General features: G+C 53.2%; 2 protein-coding genes across 2 annotated transcripts in view; one reads left to right on the forward strand and one right to left on the reverse strand.

Moving 5' to 3' along the window:
• Positions 1-21,112, reverse strand: part of LRRN2 (leucine rich repeat neuronal 2) — a 64,016-nt gene extending 42,904 nt beyond the window's left edge. Inside the window, exon 1 of the mRNA XM_069545217.1 lies at positions 20,774-21,112. The gene's annotated coding sequence lies outside the window, so the exon portion shown is untranslated. The remainder of the gene's footprint in view (positions 1-20,773) is intronic.
• Positions 169-21,195, forward strand: LOC138416276 (basic proline-rich protein-like). Its single transcript, XM_069545099.1, has 2 exons — positions 169-346; positions 20,174-21,195. Exons 1-2 carry the CDS (start codon positions 169-171, stop codon positions 21,193-21,195), a joined length of 1,200 nt encoding a protein of 399 aa, XP_069401200.1.
• Positions 21,196-22,611: the final 1,416 nt, after the last annotated feature.

A 22,611-nucleotide genomic window follows, 5' to 3' on the forward strand; every position in this document is an offset into this window, starting at 1 on the left:
GAGCTGTTTCACTGAGGCGGCGGCGGCCAGGCAGGGCAGGGCAAGGGAGGGGCGGGAGGGCAGAAACGGAGAGCCAGCGCAGCCAGCCCTCTCAAGCCGCGCGGCCCCTAAGGAGCACGGGGGCTCGAGCTGGTCCCCAGCGAAGCCGGGGACGGGAGAGGCGTGAGGATGGCTGGGGGGACGTTCCGAGACCAGAGGACAGGGTGTGCCTCACAGTCGGAGCAGGAGCGGGGCCGCGGGGGCGACACGGCCTCCCGCCTCGGCTCAGGCAGGCGGCAGGAGCAGGAGCGGGGCCGCGGGGGCGACACGGCCTCCCGCCTCGGCTCAGACAGGCGGGAGGAGCAAGGCTGGGCCTCGGGGGCGGTGACACGGCCTCGGCTCAGGCAGGAGGGAGGAGCAGGGCTGGGCAGAGGCAGGTGGGCTTCCGGGCTTGATCAAAGAGTTGAGGGTGTTCTCCTGACACTTGTGTGTCTCTAGGAAGCAGGAAGCGAGATCTTGAGCTGAGAGTGAGGGCGTAGGTAGAGTTTGGGGAACGAAGGTGTGAACTAGTCATCATGGAGAGCTGAGAGGCAGATAACCAGAGGAATGTGGTAGGAACACCGGGCAGTTCTGCAGAGTAAGTTGGGTTGGCGATGGTGAATTTTCACAGGTCCCAATCTGCCTCGTTTTGAGTCTTTTTCTAGCAGGTTTGTTGACGGGATGCAGGCAGAAAGCAGCAGATAGAGTGGTTAATCCAGAACTGGGACTTTGCCAGACTGGGACAGTAAGAAGACAGACAGTTAGGAGGGTTCAGGATATTGGCAGGAGAGTTCTCAAAGTGATGGAACATGCAATCTCTCTGGATTCGAAGAAGAGTAGGCAGATGAAGGTCACGGATGGCAAGACAGTAGAGGTGCCAGTGGCCCGAAGACTCCAGAACACAGGTCCCAAAGGACCTGCATCCATATGAACCAAAGGTCTCAACGAGGTTAAAAATGGCTGCGTGGGAGTCTGAGATAACAAGCTGGGGGGCTAGGAGGTGGTGGCCAGAAGGCCGGGGACTCCATCAGGTGACCTCCAGGCAAGGGCAAGATCCGGTGTGTGACCTTGGGAGTGGCCGGCTGAGGGGGAGGCCCGTAAAGAGGCTGACGGGCCTTGGGGTAGAACTCACTGCCCATCGAGTCACTGAGCTCACTCTGAACCACGGACAGCATTGTTCCAGGGGAGGATGCCTAGGGGCAGATACCAAAGGCTTCTACGAACAAGAGGGCGCTTGGTGATGGCAGGGGGAGGTGGAGCTGAAGCCTAATTTTATGAGATTTGGGGAAGAATGGTCTCTTAAGGGAATTACATTCCCTTGCACCTTAAGTACTTTCTCCAGAGTGGAAGGTCAGAAAGGAAAGCAGAAAGAGTCTTGAGAAGAGGCAACGGAGAGCACAGGGCCAGAGGTCAAATGAACACCAGTCCTAATGGCGCTTACACGCTCTGTGGCCTTGGGCGGGTCCTCCCCCCTCCCCAGGCCTCAGATTTCACTTTAGTAAAAACAGGCTGGGGAACTGGCTAAGCTAGCGCTCCCCAGTCCACGGTAGGGAGCCCCAGATGGGCTGCAGGTGTGCTCAGACACGGATGCCCTCAGCCCCGAGCCAGAGCTCCTGAGCCGCCATCATCACGCCTGTGTGCTGCTCCGTGCACGAGACGGTGGGGAGGCGTGGGCCAGACTCTCCAGGCCCCGCCGTCTCGGCGCTCCGTCTCGGAAGGGGCTGTGGGGAGGCCCACGGGAGAACAGACAGACTCTGGCTGCAGGCAGGAGCCCATCTGCTGGCAGAGATGGAAGCCAAGTCCCCAGCTCCCTCCTGCCCCCCTCGCCCCCCTCCCAGCAACAGCTGCAGGGCTGGGATCTACCCAGCTGCCCAGGTGAGCCGCAGCTGTCTGCTCCTCTTCCGTCCCAGGCCTGGGGGTCGTGGGTGGCCCCCTCAAGCCTCCGCAGCAGCTTCTGGAAGTGGAGGTGCAACCTCCTCCTGGCTCCTGCACAGACTTCCCAGTTCTAAAAACAGGCTCCCCATTTCCAAAGAGTCAGGCACAATGTCTCAGGGCACCTGACCCAGAAAGAGCCTTCACAGTGCAGACCGTTCTCCTGGGGCCAGCCTCTCCTCGGAGACCCACAGAAGAGCACTACAAGGCTGACCCTGGGCTCCCCTCTCTCTGCACCAGCCCTCCTCAGCAGCCCCCCACCTCCTGTCTGACACTAATGCTTAGGGACTGCACAGACAACCTAGCTACGCCCTAATCATAATATTAGGAAAGACCGGCATCTGGCCCAGGTCTTTGTACACAGTAGGTACTCAGTAAATATTTACTGAATAAATGAAGACTCTTTTTCAAATACTTAAAAAAGAAAACTTTACCAAGCCCACCAGAATTGTTTTAATTATTGATCACATTGCTCCTATTTACTGGCATAGATCAAAGATTATTTCTTAAATTCTTTGATATTTATTGGTGCCAGGGGCTTCCCTGGTAGCTTAGCTGGTAAAGAATCTGCCTGCAATGCAGGAGACCCTGGTTCGATTCCTGGGTCAGGAAGATCCCCTGGAGAAGGGAGAGGCTACTCACTCCAGTATTCTTGGGCTTCCCTGGTGGCTCAGACAGTAAAGAACCTGCCTCCAATGCGGGAGACCTGGGTTTGATCCCTGGGTTGGGAAGATCCTCTGGGGGAGGGCATGGCAATCCCCTCCAGTATTCTTGCCTGGAGAATCCCAATGGACAGAGGAGCCTGGCAGGCTACAGTCCATGGGGTCACAAAGTCCGACTTAGCACAGCACACTACTATATGCCAATTGTTGACGTGTGAGCTGGCTTCATTTCCAGAACCCTGTGAAATGGGTTTGTTAACCACATTTTACAGATAAGCAAACTGAGGCTCAAAGAGAGGTTATATGTCCAAAGTCATAGAAGTGGTAGACAGTGGCTCTGGGACACTAACCCAGATGCATCCAACTTTAAAGATGGTGTTCTTTTCAACACACCAAGCTACCTCTCACCTAAACAGACCAGAATGAAGACAGAAGCCAGATGGTGGCAGAGAAGGGCGAAGACTGTGCGGCCCACAGGCGAGGCTCCCCGCTGCCTTGCCCGGGGGAGTGGTTTTGAGGCTGGGTAAGCTTTGCTGAAGAGAGGCACAGAGGGTCAGGACTGCTCGGCTGCATCGCCCACTGCCTATGCGAGCTGGCATCCCACTTAGCACGGCCTGGCTTGGTTCTCTTGAGTGTGTGAGGCCAAGACGCAGCAAAGAGCTGTCCTGTGGATAAACCAACCCTGTCCTCTCCCCACAAGGTGGAGAGACTCTCTGTCCAAGACGGACCTTGTTCTCAGGGTCCAGGGAGCACGCCAGAGACGTCAGGAAACAGAAGTGGTCTGACCTGCATGGATGGACACGGCTGTCAGCCCAAGCCTGCCCGCCACTGCCTGACAGGTGAGCAGCTGTGCTCCACATCTGTCTGTCCATCTGCATCTCAGGGGCCTGCAGAGAGCTGATGCTCCTCAGAGAGGGGGGCCCTGGACCTGAAGGACCTCCTCTGCTGCAGGTGGTAATTAGCAGAGAACAGGAAGGGTGGGCTGGGAAGGAAAGCATGCCTCCATTACCATCCCAAACCTGAACCCGCTCCCCACTGCCAAACCCCCTTCCGCTCCCCCACAAACGCCCCTAGCTCTGCCTGCCAAGCTCTGCAAATTACCACACATGCCAATAAGTCATTAGGAACCAGAACAGCAAATGTGGGGTTGCCATGGAGACCGGCACCAGGAGCTGGCAGCCCCGGGGACCGGCCTGTGGCCCGGTGTGTTGCGCGCAGGGCTGGCAAGGCCGAACCGCCCAGCAGAAGGGAGAGGCGGCCCCAGAGGGCGCGGGCGCGGGCTGCGGGGGCAGCAGGCCAAGCCCCCCGCCCTCCCCCAGGCCCTGCATGCTGCCAGAGGGCAGGAGCAGCCAGGCCATCAGGCAGCCCCTCCCTTCAGAGAGCTGCCGCTCTGCCCGGAGGAGGAGGTGACAAAGCTCGGGGACCAGCCCCAGGGAGGAAGGCTGACACCTGAGTCAGCGGCTGGCCTGAGTCTGGAGGAAGAAGCCCCTGAGGGCTGAGGGCAGGACTATGCTCAACCACCCGCTCCCACCTTCCTGAAGAAGGAACTCACATGCGCTTCGGCCCAGGGCTTAGCACACACACCCACTGGCCACAGACAGATGAGTAGATGGGAATGAACGTGGTCAGCACCCGAGATCTCTGGCAGGACAGGAGCAGGCCCTGGACTGAACACCAGTCTAGGGGACCTCTGACAAAGCCACTTCTCTCCGGGCCTCGACGTCATCATTGGGAAAATAACCAGACTGTGTTCCAGACACAGTATACCCCAAAAAGGCTGCTCTGCTGAGCCTCTAGTTCTGGAGTGACTCCTCCAGGTGCGGATCAGGAGGAGGCTGAACAGTGGGGCTGCGGTTCAGCATTGCTCTAGCTACAGCAGCCCGCATTAATTTCCTGTTGCTGCGGTAACATACTACCACACAGTTAGTGGTTTAAAGTAACATAATTGTCTACAATTTGAAATGCCAGAAGTCCAAAATGGGTCTCGTGCGTGTGTGCCAAGTTGCTCTAGTCATGTCTGACTCTGCAACCCCATGGACTGTAGCCCATCAGGCTCCTCTGTCCATGGGATTCTCCAAGCAAGAATCCTGGAGTGGGTTGCCATGCCCTTGTCCAGGGGGTCTACCCAACCCAGGAATCAAACCCACGTCTCTTACTTCTCATTGGCAGGCAAGCTCTTTACCACCAGCACCATCTGGGAAGTCCAAATGGGTCTCACTGGGCAAAAATCAAGATGTCAGCAGGTCTCTTCCTGGAGTCTCAGGGAGAGCCTGTTTCCACACTTTCTCCAGCTTCTTGAGGCTGCAGCATTCCATGGCTGATGGCCCCTTCCACCTTCCAAGCCAGCAACGGCCAGTCTTCCTCACATCTCGTCACTCTGACACTGACTTCTGCCCACTCCTCCCCATTCAAAGGACTTGTGATAATAACACGGGGCCCACCTGGATAATCCTGGATAATCTTTTCATTTTAAGGTCAGCTGATTCACAGCCTTCATTCCCTTTGCCCCGTAACATAACAGATTTAGAGTTCTGCAGATCAGGAGGTGAGCATCTTTCAGTTCAGCTCAGTTCAGTAGCTCAGTCGTGTCCGACTCTTTGTGACCCCATGAATCGCAGCACGCCAGGCCTCCCTGTCCATCACCAACTCCCAGAGTTCACTCAGACTCACATCCACCGAGTCAGTGATGCCATCCAGCCATCTCATCCTCTGTCGTCCCCTTCTCCTCCTGCCCCCAATCCCTCCCAGCATCAGAGTCTTTTCCAATGAGTTAACTCTTCCCATGAGGTGGACAAAGTACTGGAGCTTCAGCTTTAGCATCATTCCTTCCAAAGAAATCCCAGGGTTGATCTCCTTTAGAATGGACTGGTTGGATCTCCCTGCAGTCCAAGGGACTCTCAAGAGTCTTCTCCAACACCACAGTTCAAAAGTATCAATTCTTCGGCGCTCAGCCTTCTTCACAGTCCAAGTCTCACATCCATACATGACCACAGGAAAAACCATAGCCTTGACTAGACGGACCTTAGTTGGCAAAGTAATGTCTCTGCTTTTGAATATGCAATCTAGGTTGGTCATAACTTTTCTTCCAAGGATTAAGCGTCTTTTAATTTCATGGCTGCAATCACCATCTGCAGTGATTTTGGAGCCCCCCAAAATAAAGTCTGACACTGTTTCCCCATCTATTTCCCACGAAGTGATGGGACCAGACGCCATGATCTTCGTTTTCTGAATGTTGAGCTTTAAGCCAACTTTTTCGCTCTCCTCTTTCACTCTCATCAAGAGGCTTTTTAGCTCCTCTTCACTTTCTGCCATAAGGGTGGTGTCATCTGCATATCTGAGGTTATTGATATTTCTCCTGGCAATCTTGATTCCAGCTTGTGCTTCTTCCAGTCCAGCGTTTCTCATGATGTACTCTGCATAGAAGTTAAATAAGCAGGGTGACAATATACAGCCTTGACGTACTCCTTTTCCTATTTGGAACCAGTCTGTTGTTCCATGTCCAGTTCTAACTGTTGCTTCCTGACCTGCATACAGATTTCTCAAGAGGCAGGTTAGGTGGTCTGGTATTCCCATCTCCTTCAGAATTTTCCACAGTTTATTGTGATCCACACAGTCAAAGGCTTTGGCATAGTCAATAAAGCAGAAATAGATGTTTTTCTGGAACTCTCTTGCTTTTTCCATGATCCAGCCTCTGCCTTTTCTAAAACCAGCTTGAACATCAGGGAGTTCACGGTTCACATATTGCTGAAGCCTGGCTTGGAGAATTTTGAGCATTACTTTACTAGCATGTGAGATGAGTGCAATTGTGCGGTAGTTTGAGCATTCTTTGGCATTGCCTTTCTTTGGAATTGGAATGAAAACTGACCTTTCCAGTCCTGTGGCCACTGCTGAGTTTTCCAAATTTGCTGGCATATTGAGTGCAGCACTTTCACAGCATCATCTTTCAGGATTTGAAATAGCTCAACTGGAATTCCATCACCTCCACTAGCTTTGTTCATAGTGATGCTTTCTAAGGCCCACTTGACTTCACGTTCCAAGATGTCTGGCTCTAGATTAGTGATCACATCATCATGATTATCTGGGTCATGAAGATCTTTTTTGTACAGTTCTTCCGTGTATTCTTGCTACCTCTTCTTAATATCTTCTGCTTCTGTTAGGTCCAGACCATTTCTGTCCTTTATCGAGCCCATCTTTGCATGAAATGTTCCCTTGGTATCTCTAATTTTCTTGAAGAGATCTCTAGTCTTTCCCATTCTGTTGTTTTCCTCTATTTCTTTGCATTGATCACTGAAGAAGCCTTTCTTATCTCTTCTTGCTATTCTTTGGAACTCCGCATTCAGATGCTTATATCTTTCCTTTTCTCCTTTGCTTTTCGCCTCTCTTCTTTTCACAGCTATTTGTAAGGCCTCCCCAGACAGCCATTTTGCTTTTTTGCATTTCTTTTCCATGGGGATGGTCTTGATCCCTGTCTCCTGTACAAAGTCACGAACCTCTGTCCATAGTTCATCAGGCACTCTATCTATCAGATCTAGGCCCTTAAATCTATTTCTCATTTCCACATTATTCTACCTACCACACATATAGCTTTGTTTTGAAAAACGGATCAATTTCTAGCAATGTTTGAAAGCCACATGACCAGAAGACTCTCAGTTGCCATCAGTTTTAAATGCCGTGACCTGGACACCTCTTTTTCTCCCTGGGGGAGAAATTCAGAGGAACTCTAGGGCCTGCCCATTGAGAGCGAATGTTGGCAGCTTTGGCTGTCCCAGCAGGGCATGCAGAGAGGTAGGTCTGTGTCCACCAAAAGAGCCCTGTTTTGGGGAATCCACCAGTCTCAGCTCTTTCCTCTCCCACCCCTCTGTATCCACATATTACCACATTACCCCGCAGTCATCTGTTGTTTTTTCTCCTGGTCAGGTTGGATGGACTTGTGTGTGCCGTGTATCCAGGCATGCAAGTGAATGACCTCCCCCATCAGACCAGGTGACCCTAGAGGCCATGTCCTTGCTCCTTTGCACCCCATTACCCATTCCTATCCCTTGGCACTGCATACTGAGCAAAAGGTGTCCTGATCTGATCGTCAAAATGAAGAGATAACACCTCTTCTTCCCTCACTGTGACCTCAACACTGTCCCCCTCCTAAATCCATCCAGAGGAGCCCCCAAATGATTTGTAATAAACTCAAGAAACAGCACCCAAGTTCAGAAAGCAAAGGTCTTAGAATCTCCTGGCTAGCGCGTCTCTAGGCCCCTTTGGATCAACACTTGCCCTGGGGGAGACGGTGGCCCTCCCATACAGCATAACCTCTGTTCTCACCTCTGCAAGACAGTCTCTGCCAAACTGCCTGGGACCCAGTGGAGCTGAGTCAAATTCTTCTGAGAAAGGTACTCTGGGTATTAGTCACAGCCCAGGTGTTTTTTTATTTTATGAAACTTATTCACCCTCTCTCAGCTTTTCTTCCCCCTTGTATCAGCCGACGGCTCATCCCCATTCCTGCTTTCATCATGCGCCCCAGGGACCCCTGGAGCAGAAACGTGACACAGGAGGGGGAAGTTGCTCTTTGGAGGTGTGGCCCTGCAGAGACTGAGAAGAGGAACTGGCATTTATTGAGCTTCTGCCACGCAGGCACTCGACACAGATGAGCTCATCAGCTCACTTGGTTGAGACCAGGGCTCTGGAGTCAGAGACTGGGGGCTGAATTCCGGTGCTGCCATATGCTGGCTGCGTGTGGCCTCAGGCAAGTTCCTTCATGTTTCCCAGCTTTAGTTTCCTCAACAGCAAAATGGGAGAAAATAACATCTACTTCACAGCATTATGTGGATTAAGTGAGACGAATGCAGCAAAGCTTCTGGCACATCACAAGCACTCAACAGTTCAGCTGTGATCGTTAACAAGCCTATGGAGTGGGTGCTATTAATCCAGATGGAGATATGAGGAGACTGAGGCTCAGAGGTGAAACGCCCAAGGGCATGGGGTCAGGGAAGGGAAGCAGCTCTGGTTACAGCTCCTCTGGACAGCAGGCGGGCCCCAGGCTCAGGCCTGCATCCTGGAGGTGACGGTGCTAGGTCCTTCTTGCTCGGGCTGCCAGGGGCCCCAAGGAGGGAGAGCGGACCACTGGGCAGAAGGCTTCGCCCAAGTGACGCTTGGCTCCTTGGCTCCTGGGCTCCTCGGCCAGCATCCTGGGCAGGGGAGGGCACCACCCATGATCCCACCCCACCCCAGGGCTGTCTCTCTTCACACTCCAGAAGGAAGCCCGACCCCCAGGACCCAGGCAGCCTCTCTCCAGGACAAAGAGAAGGATGAGGGCACATCTGGGCAGAATTTCATTTCCATTTCACGCTCTCTCTAATCGCTCAGTCATGTCCCATTCTTTGTAACCCCATGGACTGTAGCCCACCAGGATCCTCTGTCCATGGGATCCTCCAGGCAATACTGGAATGGGTAGCCACTCTCTTCTCCAGGGGATCTTCCCGACCCAGGGATCGAACCCGGGTTTCCTGCACTGCAGGCGGATTCTTCACTGTCTGAGACACCAGGGAAGACCCCATTTCACTGCACATCAAACTACTGTAATGTTCTAGGAGTAACCCACCAAAGAGAGCCTAGGCAGTGAGAAATGAAGAAGAGAAGTTGGCTGTGGACGGGGCAGAAAAACGGAGCTCAAGGGAATTGCAGAGAACCGAGTCCCGAATGCGAGGAGGCCAGGGGCTCATGGATGGCCCCAGACTGCGAGACGGCGGGTCCATGAAAATGACCAGAGAGCTGGGGCTAGGGCTGAGAAGAGCAAGAGGTTCCAAGGGACAGAGAGCAACTGGCTCTGCAAAGGAGAGGCCAAGAACACTAAATGGCTGCCCTCCTGTTCCCCGAGAGCATAAAGGGGACCCAGAAACCCAGGTGATTGGGAAGGGCCACTCCAGAGACAAACGCCTGCCCTTGCAGCTTCTACACCCGCCACCTTACCCACAGCCATGCACCCTCCCCTGGCCCGGCCACCGTCCCCCCTCCCACCCTACAAGCTCCCCTCCAGAGAGTCCTCCTCTCTGCAGATCCAAACCCTACCCTGTTTTCCAGGCCCAAATCAGCTGTACCTCCTCAGGGAAGTATATACTCCCACACAGAGCTCACAGTTCTTGTAACATTTATAGTCTAAATCACACTGTTTGGCACTTGCTTTTAAATACGGTCTGGTATTATTCCCTCTTTATTTCTTGCGACTGTAAGTTTGCCTTTCCAATGACCGGGAGGTTTCCTTACCAGTAAAGGCCCTGTCTACTGTTTCCTTATCTTCCCTCCTCTCCCCCTGCTCTTGCCTGGGAGGCCGTGCCCTTCATGAGACGACTTTTTGGGACAGTGCAGATCGACTAGACCAGCTTCAAGGCCTGGAGAACTTCCTTCCCACCTAGTACAACACTGAAATGGATGGCCCCAACCTTGGGGTTTCAAAGGATCAGACCATACCACCTCCTGCCCTAAATGCTGCAAAAGCTCCCCTCGCTCTGAGAAAAAAACAAACCTCCCAGCTCAGCTCCACAGCTCGCCAAGATCTGGCCTCCTCAGTCCTGCTAGGCACAGCCCTGCCTCCAAGACCCGGTACCTGCACCTTCCTCTTTCCTAGTGTCACCTTCTCAGCAAGGTCAGCCTGTACAGAGCTACAGCCTCCTCCTCCAAGACTCTTCTATCCCCCTCCCTGGCTTTATTTTTCTTTTTAGCACTTGCCAACTTTCTATTAGGTTGGTGCAAACATAATTGCAGTTTTGGACTGACTTTTAAATCACTATAACTAAGCTCAAATACTCTCTGGGATTGGAATGAAACTGACTTTATCCACTCTTGTGGCCACTGCTGAGTTTTCCAAATTTGCTGGCATATTGAGTGCAGCACTTTAACAGCATCATTGTTTGTGTGTTAGTCGGTCACTTGTGTCTGACTCTTTGCAATCCCACAAACTGTAGCCTGCCAGGCTTCTCTGTCCATGGAATTCTCCAGGAAAGAATACTGGAGTGGATTGCCATTCCCTTCCCCAGAGGATCTTCCTGACCCAGGGATCTAACCCTGGTCTCCTGCATCGCAGACAGATTCTTTACCATTTGAGCTACAGGAAAGTCAATCATCATTGTTTAGGATTTTAAATAGCTCAGCTGGCATGCCATCACCTCCACTAGCTTTGTTCGTAGTGACGTTTCCTAAGGCCCACTTGACTTCACACTCCAGGATGTCTGGCTCTAGGTGATGATCACACCATCGTGGTTATCTGGGTCATTAAGATCTTTTTTGTACAGTTCTTCTGTGTATTCTTGCCACCTCTTCTTAGTATCTTCTGCTTCTGTTAGGTCCTTGCTGTTTCTGTCCTTTATTGAGCCCATCTTTGCATGAAATGTTCCCTTGGTACCCCTGATCTTCTTGAAGAGATCTCTAGTCTTTCCCATTCTATTGTTTTCCTCTATTTATTTGCATTGTTCACTTCAGGCTTTCTTATCTCTGCTGTTCTCAGGTACTCTGCATTCAGTTGGGTATATCTTTCCCTTTCTCATTTGCCTTTCACTTCTCTTCTTTTCTCAGGTATTTGTAAGACCTCCTCAGACAACCACTTTGCCTCCTTGCATTTCATTTTCTTGGGGATGGTTTTGGCCACCACCTCTTGTACAGTGTTATTAACCTCTGTCCATAGTTCTTCAGGCACTCTGCCTACTAGATCTAATCCCTTGATTATATTCCTCACCTCCACTGCAAAATCATAAAGGGATTTGATTTAGGTCATACCTGAATGGTCTAGTGGTTTTCTCTACTTTCTTCAATTTAAGTCTGAATTTTGCAATAAGGAGTTCATGGTCTGAGACACAGTCAGCTCCAGGTCTTGTTGCTGGCTCAGAGAAAAAGCAAGGGAATTCCAGAAAAACATCTACTTCTGCTTCACTGACTATCCTAAAGCCTTGGACTGTGTAGATCACAACAAACTGTGGAAAATTCTTAGAGATGGGAATACCAGACTACCTCCTGCGAAACCTGTATGTAGGTCAAAAAGCAACAGTTAGAACTGGACATGGAACAACAGACTGGTTCCAAATTAGAAAGGAGTATGTCAAGGCTGTACTCTGCTTATTTAACTTATATGCAGAGTACATCATGTGAAATGCTGGGCTGGATGAATCACAAGCTGGAATAAAGATTGCCGGGAGAAATATCAACAACCTCAGACATGCAGATGATACCACTCTAATGGCAGAAAGGAAAGAGGAACTAAAGAACCTCTTGATGAAGGTGAGAGAAGAGAGTATAAAAGCTGGTTTAAAACTCAACATTCAGAAAACTACGATCATGGCATCTGGTCCCATCACTTCATGACAAATAGGTGAGGAATAAGTGGGAACAGTGACAGACTTTATTTTCTTGGGCTCCAAAATCACTGTGGCCAATGCCTGCAGCCATGGAATTAAAAGATGCTTGCTCCTTGGAAGAGAAGCTATGAGAAGCCTAGACAGCGTATTGAGAAGCAGAGCAGCGCTTTGCTGACAAACGTCCATCTGGTCAAAGCTGGTTTTTCCAGTTGTCGTGTATGGATGTGAGAGTTGGACCATAAAGAAGGCTGGGAGCAAAGAACCGATGCTTTCAAATTGTGGTTTTGGAGAAGACTCTTGAGAGTCCCTTGGACTGCAAGGAGATCAAACCAGTCAATTGTAAAGGAAATCAAACCTGAATATTCATTGGAAGGACTGATGCTAAAGCTGAAGCTCCAATACTTTGGCCACCTGATGTGGAGAGCTGACTCACTGGAAAAGGCCCTGATGCTGGGAAAGACTGAAGGTAAGAGGAGAAAAGCGTGACAGAGGATGGGGTGGTTGGATGGCATCACCAACTCAATGGACTTGAGTTTGAGCAAACTCTGGGAGGTAGTGAAGGACAGGGAAGCCTGGTGTGCTGCAGTCCCTGGGGTTGCAAAGAGTCGGACACAACTTAGTGACTGAACAACAACAGGGTCAAACATATCTTTATTAATCAATGTAGGAACCATTATAATCAACACAGTTTTGCCAATGAGAAATGTTTGCTTATTCCTATGGCATAAAAATTCATACTTTGGGATTCAACCAACTCTTAGAAAGCTTTTTCTGCCTCCTGCTGGTTGTGTAAGTGTTTTCCCTGCAAAAAGCTGTCAAGGTGCTTGAAGAAGTGGGCTGGGGAAAGGTCAGGTGAATATGGCAGATGAGGCAGAACTTCGTACCCCAATTCGTTCAACTTTTGAAGCGCTGATTTTGTGACGTGGGATCGGGAGTTGTGGAGACAAACTGGGCCCTTTCTGGTGACCAGTGCCAGCTGTAGGCGTTGCAGTTTATGGAGAATCTCATGGATTAGCAGAGCATACTTCTCAGATGTCCACTGGGATTCAGAAAGCTGCACTGGCCTGGCAGCTGACTACCAAACGATGGCCATGACCTTTGTGGGGGGCAAGTTTGGCTTTGGGAAGTGCTTTGGAGCTTCTTATTCCAACCACTGAGCTGGTTGTTGCCGGTTGCCATATAAAACCCACTTTTTGTCATATGTCACAATACAACTGAGAACTCGTTTGCTGTCATTGTGTAGAATGAGATGACACTTCAAAATGACAATTTTTTTGATTCGAGGTCAGCTCATGAGGCACCCACTTATGGAGTGTTTTCACCTTTCCAATTTGATTCAGATGTCGAATAGCCACAGAATGGTCGACACTGAATTCTTCGGCAACTTCTCGTGCAGTTTGAAGAGGACCAGCTTTGATGATCCTCTCAGTTGGTTCTTGCCAACTTCCAACAGCCGGCCACTGTGCTCCTCATCTTCAAGGACCCATCTCCTTTGTAGATCTTTCTGAACCACCACTGCACTGTAGGTCCATTCGCAGTTCCTGGGCCAAACGCACTGTTAATACTGTGAGTTGTCTCCACTGCTTTATGACCCATTTTGAACTCAAGAAAATCACTCATATTTGCTTTGTGTCTAACATCATTTCCCTAGTCTAAAATAAATATAAAACAAACAGCAAGTAATAAGTCATTAGCAAAAGACCATAAAGTGAGAAATGCACGTTAAAATGAAGTATAACATAACCACATTTATTTAAGAATATATTCCAATATCAATAGGCAAAGTTTGACAATGTAAAGTTGCAATTACTTTTGCACCAACCTAATAATACACAGCTGACTACTGAACGATGTGGGGTGGGGGCACGGACCCTCTCTCTGCACAGCTGAAAATCTGAGTTTAATTTATAATCAGCCCTCTATTTTACAGTTCTGTATCTACAGATTCAGCCAAGCATGTTAGGAGTAATGTAGTGCTTCAGTATTTACTATTGGGGAAAAAAAAAAAAAATGCAGTTAAAACCTGTGTGGTTCAGGGTCAATGTACTATTTATTTACTGTATCCTCAGACAATAAGGGCTTCCCTGGTGGCTTAGAGGTTAAAGCATCCACCTGGAATGCGGGAGACCCGGGTTCGATCCCTGGGTCGGGAAGATCCCCTGGAGAAGGCAATGGCACCCCACTCCAGCACTCTTGCCTGGAGAATCCCATGGAGGGAGGAGCCTGGTGGGCTACAGTCCATGGGGTCGCTAGGAGTCGGACACGACTGAGCGACTTCACTTTATTTCCACTTCAGACAATAAAGTACAAACTCTGTAAGGGTGACGATCTCCGGTTGCTCAGTTATTGTACCCAGTGTCTGACACGGGTGCTTCATAAATGCCGAATGAAGACACCCAGCGCCACCCTGGTCTGAGATGGCCGAGGCACAGCTGTGCTCAGAGCAGGACAATGGACGGGAAATCCTGTGGGTCCCCGTAGATGAAAGTGAAGTGAAAGGCGCTCAGTCGTGTCTGACTCTTTGCGACCCCATGGACTGTACAGTCCATGGAATTCTCCAGGCCAGAATACTGGAGTGGGTAGCCTTTCCCTTCTCCAGGGGATCTTCCCAACCCAGGGATCAAACCCAGGTCTCCCTGGGTTTGCTACCAGCTGAGCCACAAGGGAAGCCGAAGAACACTGGAATGGGTAGCCTATCCCTTCTCCAGCAGATCTTCCCGACCCAGGAATCAAACAAGGGTCTCCTGCATTGCAGGCAGATTCTTTACCAACTATCAGGGAAGCCCATGGTTTCCACAGTTCCAACCCCAGGCCAACTCTGGGCAAGCACCTTCTGTTTGGAGGCCTGGAGCTGTGTGAGCCCCAGTGACCTTCATCTCATTGGGAGGGCTGTCCAAGGAGAAGGAGAAGGTGAAGGGTGAGGACTAGGCAGAGTCAAGCATCAAGCCCCTCCCGTCTGCACACACAGTGCTTACACTTGCAGCCTGCCCATCAGCTGCCCCTGTGGTTGCTCCATCTCTTGGGCATCACCACCCCTGTCCTCCCAGGCCAGACATTTTCGTCACCTGCCTCCGATGCTCATTGTGAGGAACATGACCTTCCCTACCTTTCCTCTCTCTTCACCCCTTTTCTTCCCACTCTGGTAGGGATGAGGGAAGACAGACCTACTTTTCCTGGGGGACCCATGCTGGCTGCCTAACAACCCACTGCCCCTTCTTCCGCACGTTTGCTCCTGGAGGCTCTGCCTTGCAAGATGTTTGCAAAAAGGATGTTTGCTTGTTCTTTTTTTTCCCAACACACAGGAGTCTCCCTTGTAGAGACACCCCACTGGCAACACTAATCACACGCTTTCCCCCTCCCACCGCCGTGTCTGGCCTCTGCACTCTGGTTCCCCGGAGCCACTGGGAGCAGACCTCTCCCAGAAGTCACCTCTGTGCCAGCCCCACTACTGTGTCGGTCCCCAGGGACTGACTCTTAAGGTGCAGCTCCTCTGAGGTCACTGGCTCCATGTGGCCCCTTGAGGCACTTAGCTGAAGCAGAAGGAAAAAATGTTGGTTCTCCAGGAGCTGTCATCTGAGGAAAAAAAAGGGAGACCCCCTCCTTAAGGGTCCCCAAAGGGGGGCAGGCAGCCCCTGGCCTGGACAGGACTTGGGGGGCATCTTTTTTTTTTTTAATTTTTTTAAATTGAAGGCTAATTGCTTTGCATAATTTTGTGGTTTTCTGTCATACATCAGTAAGAATCAGCCATAGGTACACCCAGATCCCCTCCCTCCATCTCCCTCTTCTGGGGAGCAGCTTACTGTCGGAAGGAGTGGGGAGAACGGGCAGGATGCCACCAGGGCACCTCTAGGCCCGGGGAGCACTGGGTTCTGGGGGCGCAAGGAGCAGGAGCCCTGCAGTCAGAAAGAATGTTGAGGCCTCCCTCAGTTTTTTCTAGCGACATGTCCTTGAGCAAGTTACCGAACCTGAGTCTCAGTTTCCTGGTGTTTAAACTAGGGATAATAGGATAATGGGGCACTTTTTGAGGGCTTAATGGAAAAATGTAGGTAGAGCATGCGGCACAGTACCTGGCACATAGTTAGTGCCCAATAAATGCCAGCCGCTATAATTAATGCCATCACAACGTGTGAGGTGGAGGCTGAATACCAGTCAGCGCCCCACGAACCCTCCGCCTGCTCTTCATCCGGGAACTTCAAGCCCATCAAACGCTGAGCAGCAGGGAAGCTGTGGGTGGAAGAAATGTACAGACAGAAACCGAAGTCTAAGCCAAGCCTGGTTCAACTCACCTTCTAAGACAGGCCCTCAGGCCAAGGCATCTCTTGGGTCCCCAGGAAGAGCAAGAAGCCAGAGAACAAGGACTGTTCGGGTTTGGAGCAGAGACTGCTTGACGAAGGCTTAGAACAGTTAAGATGCCATGGTGACGAGACCAATCCTAGCAATCCTAGGGGTGCATCAGGCTCCCGGCCCAAAGCCCAACGAGGCTGGCGCATGTCAGGGTGCTCCGGGTGACCTGCCAGCCCCACTGGAAGCCCAGCTCTGAGCACTGGAAGCAGAGGCTGCAGCGCGATGTGTCCAAGGGGCTCCTGCCCTCCATAGCCCTCCATAGCCCTCCTGCACGCACGCAACACGGCCCCCTCCACACACAGTCTCGAGCGCCTGGGCCTTGAGGCCCACAGCCTCTGCCTGGCGGACTCCTTTGCAAACCATGCCCCAGTATCATGGCCTCCAAGGTCCATCGCGTAAACTGGAGACAGACACAGTCACCTCTTTATCTGTGATCCCTGTATTACAGCACTGGTTTCCCTACGTAAGACTAGCTGTCGTATGTGCTCAATTGCGCAGTCGTATCCGACTCTTTGTGACTCTATGGACTGTACCCACCAGGCTCCTCTGCCCATGGGATTCCCCAGGCCAGAATACTGGTGTGGGTAGCCATTCCCTTCTCCAGGGCATCTTCCCCACCCAGGAATCGAACCCAGATCTCCTACATTTTAGGTGGATTCTTTACCCTGGGTGGGGAAGATCCCCTGGAAAAGGGAATGGCTACCTACTCCAGTATTCTGGTGTGGAGAATTCCACGGACTGTATAGTCCATGGGGTCGCAAAGAGTCGGACACTGCTTCAGCGACTTTCACTTTTACCATCTGGATCACCAGGAAAGCCCTGTGTTATACACTTGTTTCATTACTGTAAGTACATAACTACTCCACTTAATAATACTAAGAATAATATTTATCTGGCGCTTACTATGCCAGGCACTGTTCTAAACTCAGGACATGTATTAACTCATTCAATCATCACAATTCTATGAAGTAGGTCCTGTTATTATCCCATTCATACACGAGGAAACCGAGGCACAGAGACGTTAGATAACCTGCCCAAAGTCACTCAGCCAGAAGTGACGGGGCTGGATCAAGCCCCAGTGATGTGGCTTTAGAACTCTGAGAAGTCAGGGGCAACACCTGATGTGTTTCTATCCCTCGCACCTAGCACTGGGCTGAACGCAGAGCAGGCACTTAGAAAAGATGGGCTAAGCATGTGCCTGCACATGGCTAACGTGGCGAATGTTCCAGCCTCTGAGCTGCAGGACAGAGAGACCAAGGCCCTCTGGAAAGTATCAGATAAAGGCATCCTTCTTACTCACCCTCTCTTAGCAAGTGCACAGTATACTGCAGTCTGTCCTGCCCGCTGTGTCTTTTCCTGCACGTCGCCTGCCTTTGTCTGTTCCTTGGTCACCCTTCCCCTTTCCTGTCCCATTCAGCCTCCACGCATCGGCCCTGTCCTTCCGTAAAGCTCTTGCAGGCTTGAAAGCCTTCCACCCTCTTTCTCTGCCTTAGAGCTTTTCTAGAATCCAGACTTCCCCGAGGAAGCTGAGAACACCAGCAGCATGGATTCATTAGACTGGCCATGGACCAAGCTCCTACACATGGACCCTGAATGAAAACAGCGGTCTCTGCGTACGTGCTGTGTGTGTGTGCGCGCGCCTGCCTGTAGCTTGTCACAGACCTGTGTTGGATCAGGAAGATCCACTGCCCTCCCTGTCTCTTCTCCCAGAGTCCCAGCTCCTCCAGGAAGCCTTCCCTGATCCCTTGAGAAAGCTTATTCATGCAACCATTCAGCAAATCTTTATACATCTTAGTATTCTGAGGCGACAAGGCATGCTTCTGAAAAGTTTGGTTAAAATGTGACCTTCAGAGAACTGCATAAGTTACCAGATGTCACACACACAGGTGCCAAATGAACTGCAAAGATGCAGTGATTTTAAAATGGAGACCTTTGTGACCTGGGACAAGTGGCTTATCCTCTACAGTCCTCAACATCCTCAGTTATAAAGCAGATGATAATCCAAAATTTAGAAGGTTATTAGGAGGATCGAATCAGATAATTTTTGTAAAGTTCCTGACAGACTGATGCTTAGTAGGTACTCAATAATAAATGCTTCTTTCTCCCTTCTCCATCTAAGGCACCGGCTTTCTATTCAGCCATCCCAGATAAACGATGAGACATAACTGATCCATCCTTGAAGGTCAAAAATGTCTTAAGGACAGGATGACCTCGGGTCTGTAAGCTTTGCAGTACCTGGTTTATTGTAAGGAGATGCGCCTGTCACATTAGAGGTAACTTAGTATGATAAAGGTGACAATTTACTAGGACTGTTCACACCCCTCCCCCAGCAACACCACAAGTAATGGGTAAAAAGCCCGGTGGGCAGAGACCTGATCACCTGGGAGGTCCAGATACAAATTCGGCCTTGAGATATAAAGGTTTAAAGGCTGTATCCTCAGCTCCTAAGATAGTGCTGAGCACAGTAGGTGCTCAATAAATTGCTGAATGAATGCTTTTTTTAAACAATGGATTTTCCTTCCCATTTCAAATTACAAAGAGAGAGAGGGTAGGAGGGGCAAATGCCCTGGTACAGGAGTGATACCAGGGGAACGCAGCTGCCAGGCCAGCCACCCAGGCTCCGCCCCTGCAAAGGGGACGCAACAAAGCTACCAGCGCAGGTGTTCCCATTAGGAGGCTCAGAAGCCAGGAGCCCACGCACGGCCAGGCTTGTGGCTGAAGCTGCAGGTTACAGAAGAGAAGGGGAAAAGGTGCAGACAGGCCTGGGAGGGAGGGAGAAATCTGGGGAGAGGAGGAGGGTGAGAGAGGAAGGGGAGCACTGTTGGGGGGGGGGGGCGGTGAGAGGAAGAGACTCCTGAAGACAGGAGGAGAACGGTCGGGGAGAGGCACCGGAAATAAGGATGGGGAGTGGGTAGGAACTGTGCAGAGTTCCAGAGGAAATCTGCTGTCTCAGCCTGGGCGGAATTCATCTTAGCGAGACTTCTGAGTTCCCCCTGCCACTCAGCGTCTCCTCTGGGTTGGGCTGTGCAGGGGGGAGGCTGTAGATTTGGGGGTGCCCCTAGATGCCAGGTATCTGCCAGACCCTGGGCAGGTCCCAATCCTGAAGCCTGAGGCGTTTTGCTCCATCCTTTCCAAACAATGAGGTTTCACCCTGGGTCTAGAGGGCGGCCCCTCCCCAGCCACCGCGGGAAGGAGACTCAGTGTGAGCCAGCCCAGGGGAAGGAAAGGCATCCAGAAGGCTCAGACCCCTCGCTGGTCTCTTTCCATCTCCTCCCCACAAGGGCACCTGGCCAGCCAGGAAAGTGGGTCAGGCCGCTCACATGTGACTTTCTTCTAACAACAACAGGCAAGGGGGCCTCGGCGCCCTGTACACGGCCCTGCCCACCCCATGCCCAGTGCTCTTGCTGGAGAGAGCTTTAATGAGCAGTGGGCAGTGGGAGGGGATCCGTGCCTTCCCATTCAGGAAGAGGACATGGGCCAGAGCCCATCCCAAGCTGTCAGGAAAGGGGGAGCCTGCGGCTATCAGGGCGCATGGAAAGACCCAGCTCGCCCCATGATGATGGCCAAGCTGGCGGGGAGCCACCGCTACCCCCCGACCTGGGGGAGGGGGGTTTGTTTTCTCTACCACCCACCTTCTGGGGTCTTCAAGAAGAGGGCCCAATCGGCCCATCTCTATCAACCGAGCGCTGCGCCCAGCTCACCCCCTCCCGACCCTGCCGGCTGCCCAATTAGAAGCTGCGTTGGCTCCAACAGATGGGAGCTGCGGCAGGCTGAAGAACAGGGCACAAAGCCCAGCTGACATTTTCCTTCCTGTTCCTTTGGTGGGGGAGGAAGGGCAGGGCCAGAAGGGGGCACAGCGACACCGCCGGGCCCCCCCTCCAGGTCCCAGTCTCCCGCACCTCCGGGGATTCTCGGAGCTCAGTTTCCCCCCGCCCGGCGGCGCCCCGCTGGCGGGGCAGCAGGAGCCCGCGCCGCCCTCCGCCCGCAGGACGGACGCGCCACCTGTGGCTGGCCCACCCTCGGTCGGCCGGCGGCCGCGGCGGCCCGGGCCGGCCCCTCCTCCACGCCGCAGGTCCCCGCGCAGAGGCCGCGCACAGACTCCGGCCGCCCGGGAGGAGCCGGGCTCCAGAGACTTCGGACCCACACGAAGGCCACCTTGGACGCCCAAGCTCCAGGGGAGGGCAAGTCCGCAGGCTCCGGAGCCCTCCCTGGCGAGTCGGCCCCCAGTCACGCCCCCCCAACCTCGCGGCCCCAAGACATCTCGGGGCCCCCGCTCTGCCAGCCACAGTTTGGGGATGCTCAGACCTCTCCGGGTGCGTTCAGGCTCGGACGCCCCTTCCTCGGGTCCAGCCCGCGCGACCCGCAACCTTGCCGGTCTCCGGTCCTCCTTCCCTGCCCCCGCGCGGCCGCCCCCCGCCCGAGCCCCCCGCTCCCCAGCGGGCCCCCCGGCCCCCGGGGTCCGCCCGCGAGCCGCACACTCACCCCGGGCGCCGTCTGCTGCCCGCGCGCCGCTCGGCTGCCGCCCGGGCCGGGCTCAGGGAGGCCGCGCGCACAGGCCGGGGCGGGGTCGCGGGCGCCTCCCCGCCGCGGAGTTTTCCTGGGAGTGGTCCCGGGGCAGCGCGGGGGGACGGCGCCGGTGGACGCACGCGCTCCCCGCCCGCGCCGGGCCCGCGCGCCCCGCTGGAGGGCGGCGGCCGAGAGCGGCGCTTCCTCCGCCCGCCGCGCGCTCGCGGGTGCGGCCGGCAGGCCCCCGCGGCGCCCGCGCCCCTCCGCGCGCCCTCCGCCCGGCCTCTCCTCGCCGCCGCGCCGCGCCCCGGCCTCCCCAGCCCGCGCCGGGCGCCTCCTCGCCGTCTGCCTGCCGCGCCGCCCCCTCCCTCCAGGCCCGCTGCCGGTTTAACTCCTGAGTGGCCGGCGGCCCGCTCCCGACACAGCCCGCGGGAGGCGGGGCCGGGGCCGGATGCTACGGCTGGGCCTCCGGGGCCGCGGCGCCCTTGCGCCTTCAGACGCGGCGCTGGTCCGAAGGAAGAAAGGAGAGCCGGGAGGGGAAAGGGGCCGTGCTCATATTGCCTCTTACTCCCCTGCAAAGGAAGACTGAGGAGAAATTCAGCAGCTTTTAGAGGACAGGTGCAGCTCACAGGCACAGCATTTTTGCCTTGCGCGGTGCTGTTCCCCCATTTTCCCCAAGTTAACAGCGGACTAAGGAACGCAAAGAGTGGGTTAGAATTTGTCGACGGGCACAGGCGTCTCTTATCCTAAAGAACAGTGTGGAATACACGCTGCACCCCCGCCAGTTCCATACCCTTCTAGCATGGCCTCTGAGCTCGGCAGCTCTGACCTTCTGGAAGTTTCCACCCTGGCCTTTAGCAAAGTGTCCATCTCCATAGGTGTTAGGAACTGGCAAGCCCACTCAGGGGCTTGGCTTGGGCGGATGCCCCCTGCGGGCCGAGCGTTGTGAACACTAGGAAAGGAGAGCAGGGCGCTGAAGGTGGTGTTCGGCTGCTACGTGGTGGCTTACAAAGGCTGGGTCACCAACCCTGTCAGAGCTTAGGAGTGCGTCTCCCGCTGGGGCCAACTGCTTGAGTCCCAGGCCTCGGTGGGGCCTTCCACCTGGACCGCTCAAAACAAGCTCAGATCCATGACCAGAGCCTGCAGAAGCAACCATAGAGAAGCAGGTGGGCTGGAGCCCAAGGGATGGGGAGTCCTGCCAGGACTGGCAGCCGGTCTCCCTTCCTCCATCCAGGGCTTGAGCTCAGTGCCTCTTGTGAGCTTCGGAGAGCTTTTCCCGCTCTGTCTCCTCCAAGGGCACAGCCAGTGCTAACTCCATGCCTGGAGGCTTTTATCAAATCAGCCTGAAGGTCTGTGTGTCCTGTACGCACAGAGGGGTTCTCACCTTCTTGTATTCAGTAAGCACGTAATAAGTTCCCATTGTACCTCCTAAACCACTCCCATGCCGCGCTCTCCACCCCTGCTGTGGGGCATGATGGCCTCTAGGAGCTTAGAGGGACAAGTTGGAACTACAAGAAACAATTTTAAACATTTCAAGGCAAAGGAAGTGCCACAGAAATACAGAAAGAAAAGGCTGTTGTAGGTTAAGTTTATTCAGGAAAGCTTTTATGGAGGCAGTGAGCTTCAGGCTGAGCCCAGGTAGGGGAACTGACAGAAGACAGGGGCCAGCACATGCAGGCAAGTGGAGGCGTCAGAGCAGAGCGGGCTGCTTGGAGGGCGGGGCAAAGGAGGGAGTTAGCGTTTTCACACACCCCTCTCGTTTTATCCTCTGAGTTGACTCTTACACCTCCCTTTAACAGACAGCAGAATAGAGG

This window comes from Ovis canadensis, chromosome 12 (assembly GCF_042477335.2).
Source record: "Ovis canadensis isolate MfBH-ARS-UI-01 breed Bighorn chromosome 12, ARS-UI_OviCan_v2, whole genome shotgun sequence".
Lineage (NCBI taxonomy): Eukaryota > Metazoa > Chordata > Mammalia > Artiodactyla > Bovidae > Ovis > Ovis canadensis.

Bases quoted from the DNA above. Each gene is read 5' to 3' on its own strand.
- LOC138416276 (XM_069545099.1), top strand. From the start codon at position 169: ATGGCTGGGGGGACGTTCCGAGACCAGAGGACAGGGTGTGCCTCACAG. The intron at 347-20,173 runs GCTGGGCCTCGG...CCCCCCCTCCAG, and splicing joins AGACAGGCGGGAGGAGCAAG to GTCCCAGTCTCCCGCACCTC.